This window comes from Nothoprocta perdicaria, unplaced genomic scaffold (assembly GCF_003342845.1).
Source record: "Nothoprocta perdicaria isolate Ctin4 unplaced genomic scaffold, notPer1 scaffold_74, whole genome shotgun sequence".
NCBI lineage: Eukaryota > Metazoa > Chordata > Aves > Tinamiformes > Tinamidae > Nothoprocta > Nothoprocta perdicaria.
The window spans coordinates 635741-645888 of NW_020456021.1; the positions used below are offsets into that span (position 1 = coordinate 635741).

The following is a 10148-nucleotide window of genomic DNA, read 5'->3' on the forward strand; positions in this document are numbered from 1 at the left end:
AAAAAAAAAAAAAAAAAAAGAAAAAAATGAAGTGTTTTCTGACATAGTGAAATATCACCATTGCAACACAGTGATAGCACTATGAGATTCATTAGACTGCAAGATATTGAAAAACTTGTATTTAAGTTCATTTCATGCTTCCAAGTTTCAAAGGGCACCTAAATCCTGCTTTTCTGAACTTCATAAGCTTTCCAACACATTTGTATGAGGACATAGCTAAAATACTATGCTACATTCTCCTAGTACAGCTGATGTTTATCTTATTTAAAGTATTTAACACTAAAGGCAGTAGAATAAGTTCATGAGGTGAAGGAAGCCATATTCACTTAGGAATGAAATCATTCATCCAACACTTCATAAGCATTTAAAAGACATAGGATAAGGGTCAAAGTCACAAGTGTTTGCTCATGCACCTTCCATCCCTAATTCTCTACATGCGAGATCCAATCGAAAGCCTGATTAAATTAATGGGAGTCTTTCCACTGAGTTTTGAATTAATCCTCTAAACAGTTAAGGGATCATAATCCTTTTTTTCCTGCCTGGTAGTCCAAGAAACTATACACATTCAAAGGACAAAGTCAAGAAGGGAGAGCTTCACTTGCAAGGTACTGTAATCGAAGAAATGCAATTGCCTGTGAGTAACCTGTTCTGTGATACAGCTTGTGATGAGCTCATTCACTTGAGTAGAAACTAGCAGTAACAGTCCAAACCAGCAGGAAAGCTAAAACGAGTGAGCACAAGGAACCTGTATGAAAACTGACTTCCAACTGGCTTTCAATTTACTCTAGGCATGGCACCAAGAAAGCAATTCTGAGTAACACCTTACAAATCTGAGTATAGCAGTGATGGTCTCCAGAGAACGCCACAAACAACACAGGATGGATTTTGCTGTCTCAAGTTAGATATATCTCAGCATATTATGAATTACTCAACTAGACCTCCCGCCTGTGTCTGAACTAGCAACTAAAATGGGTCACAAATAGCCCTACAGCCCCGAAGTCGCCTTGCACAACATGGCTTGCATCTCTACAGCTGAGTCCCCACAAGGCAGGTGGAGAGTGGCACACAGAAGGACCACCAGATGTGGATCCTCGTCCAGCCTCTGCTTCAGCCTGTGCTCAGGCCAGGTCTGGGAGAGCACTGTCTCACCCAGGTCATAACTGTGCTGAGGAACACACTAATATTTTATAACCTACCAATGCAAAGGCCAAATTTGGGGCATTTATTTGCACAAACATGGATTCTGCAGTAAGACAGAGCAAGGAACTTTTTTTTCCTGGTGCAGCAGCTCTCAGAAATACTTTTATATTCCCAAAATATCCAACTGTTGTTTCACATCCAGTTAATGGAATGTTTTTGTACCATGAACCATTATGAGGCCTGAAGGAGAATAATGACTAGGATAGGAATTAATTTGGATAACAAACAGGAGTTCTTTTCAGAAATAACTGTGGGATGCCAAAGGACTGCTATATGATATCAAATTAAAATGCAGGTTATCAATATGAGTGACAGATGTAAGAACTAGCAAAGCAGAACTTCAAAGGAAAATAACTGTAAAGGACAGAAGCTCCAAAGAAGGATCCACATAGTTTTGGAGTCTGAGAGTGATCAGCATCTGTATTGCTGGACTCTACACCTGAGGAAAAAGTGGGAGACTGATCTCCTTTATTATTCTGTGATAAGGTATGAATGAAGAAGGTAAAAGCTTTAATTGGAGAGAAGCAACCTAAAAAAGCTGAAAAAATTATACTGTACCCTGAGACTTGGCACATATAATGCCGCTAAAGTTTAGCAACTGTGATGMTAATTAACATACAGTGCAGGACAAAAGTAAAAACCTTATACAGAAAACATCTTCCTTCCTATGGCACTGTGATGTTGTAGGTGATATAGACATCCTCTGTGAGAGGAGTCACAAACTATTCTAAAGGAACACCAGAAACAACTACAACATTCACAGTCAGCTGTTAAGCCTCATGTGCACACCAAGAAAGTCAAAGGCATCTCATTTGTTGTGAACAAACAATGGCTGAGAAAAATTGAGTGTGTTCTTTATTTTTGTAGAGGAACATCATATTCAGCACCTACTGCTGTTGTACAAAAAATATTAATTGCTACAAAAACGCAGTTACCACACACATTGTCTAGCCCAACATGTAGGGTACTGCAACACAGTAAGTATGTGTATCTCTTCATGTAAAACAGTGTTGATGTCAAATGTTGATTGTTTTAGGGTATTATGTGTAGAAAACAAACACACTGTAATCAAGTTAAAACACTTGAGCTTTCTTCGCTAACGGCCATGGGAGAAGGTTTTTTAGAAGATCTAGAAGTTTATATGTAAGTTAATTGAACTTAAAAGTTCCATATCATTTGATATAAAATATGAATACTAGATTAATTTAGATTTCCTGATGTGTTTGCTGATGTTAGAAATATTCTGATGATATTCTGCTGATGTTAGAAATAGTACCATCAAGTGGCTTTATGATGCCCGTAATATTAATGATCCTGCAAGAGAAACCTGAGAGTCTGCAGCTATAATATCTCAGGAGTTTACAATTGTAACAGTTTGAAATATTTTAGAGAAGGTAGACCTCTTTACCATTTTATTTTTTGTCATTGAAGTTCTCTCCCTTTTCCAAAAAAGAACACCTATGATATGTAAATCTTTACGTGCCTGTCCCTCACCCTCTGAAATGTTGTCCATTGTTTCCATTGTGTCCATTGATGTCCATTGAGAGGCATATTACTCTAGAAATTCCATAATATTCGAGTATTATCTGTTCACTACCCTGAATCTCAGTACCTTGGCAGTGTCTGCCATTGCTGAGACAAAGGTGCTCTCTTGTATAAATCGGTAAAGTTCATGTCTTTGACTGAAAATAAGGGAAAAGATAAACTGTTTTATTCCTGTTTCATAGCTGAGAATGTGAGTCACAAAAAGCTAATAACTGAAGACAGACATTAACGCAGAATTGTATTTCCGTTCTTTGGCACATTCTTTCTTTGCTCTTTGTTTTGCTTATTCTTTGTTTTGTTTGTTCTTTGTTGCATTCTTTCTGTGCTCTTTCTTTGTCTGTCTGTTCTGTCCATGGGCAGGACTTGATAAGAACAAATTTAGCACCCATTTAATTTATTTCCTTCCTCTTATCTATTTACAGCTAAATCAAGGTTAATGTTTTTTGTTTGTTTTTGTTTTCTTTCTTTCCTTCCTTCSTTCTTTTTCTTTCTTTCTCTTTTTTCTTTTTCTTTCTTTCTATTTTTAATCTTGAAGCAGTTTTATTATTTACATGACTTCCTACTAATTTTAATTTCTCTTTCATGACAAAATACAGATGAGTGGATTTTAGCCCTATTCATTTTGCTGTCACCAATACAGACTTCATTTTTCTCCAGTTAGCTTTGATTCTTACACGGTTTATCAGATTCAAGGTAGAGGAAATTAGAGAAAAAAAGGACCTGCTTGAGTGGAAGTAGGAAAATCAAGTATCCTTAGCTAACCCTTTTTGTTTTTATGTGAAGGATCTGTTCACATTGCTGTTCTATTAAAAAAAAAAGTTAGATGCTCCAAAATTCTGATAAACGGTTATTCTCAGGATAGATTTAAACGTTTTTATAAGTCATAAAATGGATAAATCTTGTAGATAACATTCAGCTTTTTTGCCTTAAAAAAGAAATGAAGCCCAAGAATCACCAGCTTTGCATTTCCTCTCTATGCTATGTTTCCCAGCTGTACTTCATTGCTCTTATTCTTACTGAGTCTCCCACAAGAAGGAAAGAAGAAAATAATTTGATACCTGCCATGAGCTCTTACTTTCGACAGTACATTGTTTATTTAAAAGGAATGAAACATGTTTGCGCTTCCAGCTAGTTRAATACTTCAGGTTCAGTTAAAGCTCCTGGATTTGTACTTTCTGAGGGAAGAAAAACTCCCATACTCCACTCATAATTAGAATTAAATTTGGGGAGCTAAGAACAACAGCAATGAGAGGAAGAGGTTAGAGCAAGCAGAGTAAACTTCATTTCAGCAGCTTGAATAGCAGTGAATAAATTAGGCTGTTAAAATTCATTTGGTTGCAACTTGACAGGTGCTCAGCACAGGTAATTAATTCAGTGAGTTGTAATAAACGAGAATTAGATAGGAATAAAAAGCAGCTCCTCCTAAAGAAATGAGGAGGATGTGGATGACTCACAAGCTGTGCAGCTCCTTGTTCGTGGCTGAGCTGGGAGACGGCAGCGCTTCCTCCCAAGGCAGGAGGCCAGAAGGAGGAGGAGAGATGAGGAGTAGTCCGGTAAAGAAGGAAATGCAGGTAGGCCATTCAGAAGAGCTGGTTATATAGATGGCAGTTGTATATTCCAGCTGCTGCACAGATCTCATCTAATAAAGCTTATTTCTCCTATTTTCCAGCTCTGTGGCCAACAAGATTGTTAGTATTTTAATTACGGTTCTTTCTTTCTTTCGTAAGAGCCATGTCCATATTTTTGTCAGATTATCTACATCTGTCTTTCTTTCAATACAAGGGATAGATTCTGAGCTAAATCCTAAAGTCTCTACAGAGTGAGCCACAATAGTTGAGTGTTTTCATCAAAAAGGCCATAATTTCTTCTTATTTACAAATTAATAAAAAAAAAAAATGTGCATTTAATACTCTGTTTTGCAAAGACAATTTTTGCCTGAAAGAGTCTACACTGTCCTCAAAAGACACTTTTTGTCAAATGCTCGTTCGTGCATAAACCGTTAGGTTTTACAAAAGCATTGATAGGAAGGCAAAAAGTTACATGGTTGGAGTTTGTAACATATAAGTCATCTAAGATAAAGAACATTTCTGTATTTTCTATTCTGTTTCTATTTCATTGTCCATCCCCCTGTAATGCTATCATTTTAAATATGTATTTATATTTCACACTTTTTCCTGACAGCAGTTTACAGAAAGACAGGAAGAAAAAAAATCTATCTCTTTTCAGACTCTATCAGTCTGAAACTGTTCTGCTAACATTTTTAAAGGAATCTAAACAGATTCCTTTAAAAATCTAAGACTATGCTCCCTGGCCATTGCCGTCATACTTTTACCACATATATGGAATAGTAACTTGCTTTAAATGACCTACTTGAAATCTTTTTCTTCGAAGTAACTAAACAGACAGAAGTGTCTCTTTGTTCTGTGACAATTTTAAACTTTTTTCCCATATCATTATTAGCTGAATAAGTTGAATATATTAATAGGTGTGTATTTCAGACCTGATTCTGCATAAGTCATTTGAGGATTTTTCCATGGAATTTAGAAAAGACTATTATCTTTTTATGCACAATGTAATGTTAATTTTTAATTGATAGCTAATGTGGATATGCAATTCAGCAGTGCGATTCAATCCAACTTTAGACCGTGAATGTACGGAATTTTTTTACTATTACTCTAAATCAACTCTTCTTCGCTTACCTAGATTTTTAGAAATGCACTGTTCATGGGAAATTCACTAAAAGAAAACTGTTAATCTTCCATGTCTGATCTGAATGCTTTGACAAGCAACATTTACCAATGTAGGAAGGCAAACATATCCAAAGAAAATGCATCCATGAATTCAGAACAAGGTCTTAATTCTAATAACACAAATCTGACTTCAAATCAAGCATGTCAGTATTATTTCACACAGTGGAGTTACACTAAAGTGATGTCAGTGGAAAATCAGACTAATACCCGTGATCTCCRAGATGAAGAAAACCTGAAATACCAGATCAAGTATTTAAAAAAAAAAAGTTTGTTTTTTTTAGTCATTCATTACATACCTGAGATATGTTTCTAAAATAAATTAATGACTATTTTGTGAGATACTGAGTTTTTACTTCTTTACATGATTTCTTTTTAAAAATTAAAGAATTTCAGATTAATTTTAGATGAACTATATTTTTGAGAAAACTATTGGATTGAAGAAATATAACACAAGAGAATGCACTGTAAGTTGTAGAATTATACTTGGTTTCAGTCAAGAAACTGGGAAAATCAGCAGAAGAAAAATTTCAAAACAAGATGTGAAAGTAATTAATAATACAAAATGAACTAAAAAAGATTCTAGTGACATCTCTATTTTACCTTTCCCAAACTTCTTTAGCTCTAGGCCTTGAGCCTTGATTCAAAAATATATTCAAGCATATATATAAAATTATGCACTTGCATATTCTCTCCTTAAATAGCTTCTGCACTGAGATTTTAGTATGTCCTTAAAAATCTACTAGCCTTTTATAATAGGCATGTTCATATGCATATCTTGCAGGTATGTGCATGTTGCGTAAGGAAATAAACATAAAAAAAAAAAAAAATCACGTTTCTGAACTATGATCTCACATTGACACTATCATGGATATGTTTTTTTCTTACCCTTGATATGATTTTGACACTTAGAGTTGTAAATATAAATGCAGCTTATTTTCAACATTGACAGTTTAGTCTTGATTCTGGGGTCAGATGCATAATGCATTTTATAGCTTGTTACCTCATTTCAAGCAACCCAGTGATGCATGGATCGTAATTTATTCCAGGAAAGAGGCCCACATTTATGTAAGCCACAATGTTAAGTTTAATTAAGGGCCACAGTGACAAAAGAGAACCTAGAATGGATGAGCTCAAAGTACTTTTTAGATGACAAATGACTGACAACCGTAAAAGCAATATCCAGAGTATTTGTTAAGGTTATGATACTTAAACTTAACTAAAGTGATGTCAGGCAGTATATTCGAAGGACTTCAGAGCTTTCTATAAGATTTTAATGAAAAAATCAAATAAACCAAGCTTAATACATTGTCTAAAATTCAGATTTAGTATGTGTATGTATGAAGGAAAGAAAACAAATCTGGCAATTAGGAGCATTTGCAGCCCCACATTTTCTTTATTCAGCTCTATAACCAGTTCCTTTGTAACTTGTTCACCTGAGTGGAATCATCATCATGCCTGGTCAAAATAAATATGCAGAGAAAAATCTGTTTGCAAAATTTATTTTGTGTTTTTCTTCCCTGCTCTGCAAACCTGATGTTTGGGAACACAGTCCATTCTCTTCTGCCTAATCCAAATGAACATCTCTGTCTTGCTCTTTGTGGCAACTACACCATAAAGGGAGAGGTGATGCTAAGGATAAAGGTCAAGATGATAGAATATGACAACTGTTTGGAATGAAAAGAGAAACAAGTGTCGCTAAGTATTCAGCATGAGCTTCTCTTTGCTCCCTGCAGGGCATCTGCACCACAACCACCGCATTTTTACACTTCTTCTTCTTAGCTTCATTCTGTTGGGTTTTGACAGAAGCGTGGCAGTCATATATGGCTGTTACTGGAAAAATTAGGACACGGCTCATAAGGAAACGTTTCCTGTGCCTTGGATGGGGTAAGTCCATAAAATTCCTTTACTGAGAAGCATTGGAATTAAATGTTTAATACAGTAACTATGTCAAGGTTATTATCATTTTCTTCTGTGAACTTGAAAGATAACAAACAGCACACATTTCTAAACAGAAAACTAGGTTAGAAGACTTTTCATTTTATCTGAAGTGTCAATATCATCTTTTAGTTCAAGCTATGCTGCTGAATATACTTTAGCATTCTGTAATATTTGTATTTTAGCATAACTTTCGTAGATTTTTAGCAAAATAGTCTAATCTCAAGAAATCAAAATAAAGCAAGAGAAAATACTGAATATTCATGAAGTCAGTGATACTAATTCACTTGGAGATGTCAACTGTATCAGTAAATTAACTACATCAAAATGATGGGTAGAAACCCTATCTCYCTCCCCGTGAATGTCTGAGAAAAAGAATTCTAGCATTCCACTGAGCTTTATTAAATAATTCATTCCATGCAAAATTGATCATTTTGCATTAGTTTGACTTGTCATTTCCTGTCCATAAAACAAAAGAAAACAAACAAACAAAAAAGAATAGAAACATTTTGCTCAGCATTTAATGCTTATTACTACTTTGAATTTTCTTTTCAGGTCTACCAGCATTAGTGGTTGCAATATCAATAGGCTTTACCAAGACAAAAGGATATGGAACAACGCACTAGTAAGTCAATCTGAAGTGATAAATTATGTATTTAATTAGCAGGTCTTCTATAACCATCAGGAATTKTATAGCATAGTCTAAAAGCCTACATTCACTTTTGGAACTGCCCTGGGAATCAATGAGTGATCCAGAGAAGAACAAAAAAGAAAACCACAGCCCAATCTCAGCAGAGAGCCAAGGATCCTGGATTTCCAGTGAGCATTTGAGGCATGAAGCCTTTCCAAAGCAATGAGGATTAGATCTGCAAACTCACTAAGTCTTATGCAAATTTACCAAGAAGATCCTTAAATTCCATGGTCACCTTTTGCCACTTTTTAAACTTGTCTCCAGCTGTACTGGCAGAAGTATCTCTGGCACCTGGGATTTTGCCAGATCTACCTTTCTTTTATCCCTTGTGGAATAACAAATTTAGCCTGAGTGTCCCGCCTGCCAGCAGAATGTCCTAGCCCCTGAGATATGTATGCAGGAGGGCATTTCCCTCAGTCTCCCTGTTTGGAGCTCTCCTCACGTTCCCTAGGAAATTAAGTATGCATCTGGACAGAAAGAGAGGAAATATGACTCTTTAGATTGGTTATGAGGACATTCATCAGGGATGCGRATAAGTTAGGTCAAGTCCTTGCCTCATTATTCAATGAATATTGCATTATTTTGCTCAGCATCATCACTGAGTGAGATCGGTATCCCCTCTCCCTGTGCCATGTGTCTCCCTCTGATGGCACATGGGAGGGTAGACCTCAGGTCCTTGTTCTGGCTCTGGGTGGTTAAGAATTAAAACCAACAACAACAGCAAAAACAACAAACTCCTCTTGCTTTAACCATTGAGCTCTTAAGTTTTAAAGTGTCAAAACRTGTGTCATGCATTTTTCAATGAGGAAAGATGTACCTAGTTGAAGCACTTATCCCTTGGACARCACTTACGGCTGGGAATCATTGGACACTATATTAAGACCTGCTTCTCAGGTCAGTCTTTTTCTAGATAATATGARCTCATCTTACTAGCTTTTTTACTATTTAATCAAGGAAATAGGRCTGGAAATCTGTTAGGCTATGCAAATTACAGATTGCAATATCACAGTGTCCACATCCCACTGTGGCCCTGTGCCTTACAGGATCAGTCCCATTGCTGAAGTTATTCCTCTGTGACTTCAGTTAATGTTGTTCTTCTTTCCTTGCTTGAATGTGTTTTTAAAAAGAGCCTGTACTGAAATATTCAGACAAAGCCACAACTCATATATTAAGGGTGCATTGGAAAGCAGGGAAGTGTGAGTCTGTGTATATAATTGGAGCTCCTCTCCCACAGCACTGTGGAGTGAAAGCACAAAATGAAATATACAAGAGGCAAATGACCAATAATGCAGCTTTCATAGCTTATTTGCAAATATATTTTCCTGACATTTGACATCTCCATAATACAGAGAAAACAATGGAATGGAGTTTGCTCCTTCACCACCAGCTGATGTGCTACCCCACTCAGACAAGGAGCTGCCCACAAAGACCTGTGTGCTCTAGCTGTTCGGATGCAGCAGAGCAGAGCTGCTATGCTAATTTAGCATTACCTACCATAAAGCACTTTTTGAAGTGATTAAACTAAGGAATGCTTGGCCTTTTGGGCTGCATTCAGATATACATGTGCTGACACCAGAAATATGTCTTGTTGCGAGCTATTCCTATTTTTGGAAAGTGATTTTTCCAAATAGAAAAACTTATAAATGAAAATAAAGCAATCGATTCCAGTCTCATAGTCCCACACMTGGAGAGATTCACTGTCAGGGAAAAGGCCCAAGAATCTTCAAAGAAGATTTTATGTAGGTAATAGATTGGCCATAAAGAAAAGCTCTGAAACATAAAACATCATGATCTCAGTTTCACAAGGCAATTATGCATATGTAACTGCTGGGGGTGGACCAGTTCTGTGATTAAGCCGCCTCTGATTTCTTCCTCTTTCACGCAGCTCTGCTTATTAGACAGTTATGCTACTGTGCATATAAAACCACATATGAAAACTCTATTTCATACTGGCACTTGTTCTGACACAGTTACAAACAGAAAAGAGTTCCTAAAAATAGCAAAAAAAAAAAAAAAAAAAAAAAAAA

The 10148-nt window shown here is 36.1% G+C and overlaps 1 protein-coding gene across 1 annotated transcript in view; it reads left to right on the forward strand.

Annotated features, from left to right (window-relative positions):
* The window catches only part of LOC112957592 (adhesion G protein-coupled receptor B3), a 247506-nt gene that overhangs the window by 196356 nt on the left and 41002 nt on the right, over positions 1-10148 (forward strand). The window contains exons 18-19 of the mRNA XM_026051260.1: positions 7229-7379; positions 7986-8055. Of these exons, the coding sequence (XP_025907045.1) occupies positions 7229-7379; positions 7986-8055 (221 nt within the window). The remainder of the gene's footprint in view (positions 1-7228; positions 7380-7985; positions 8056-10148) is intronic.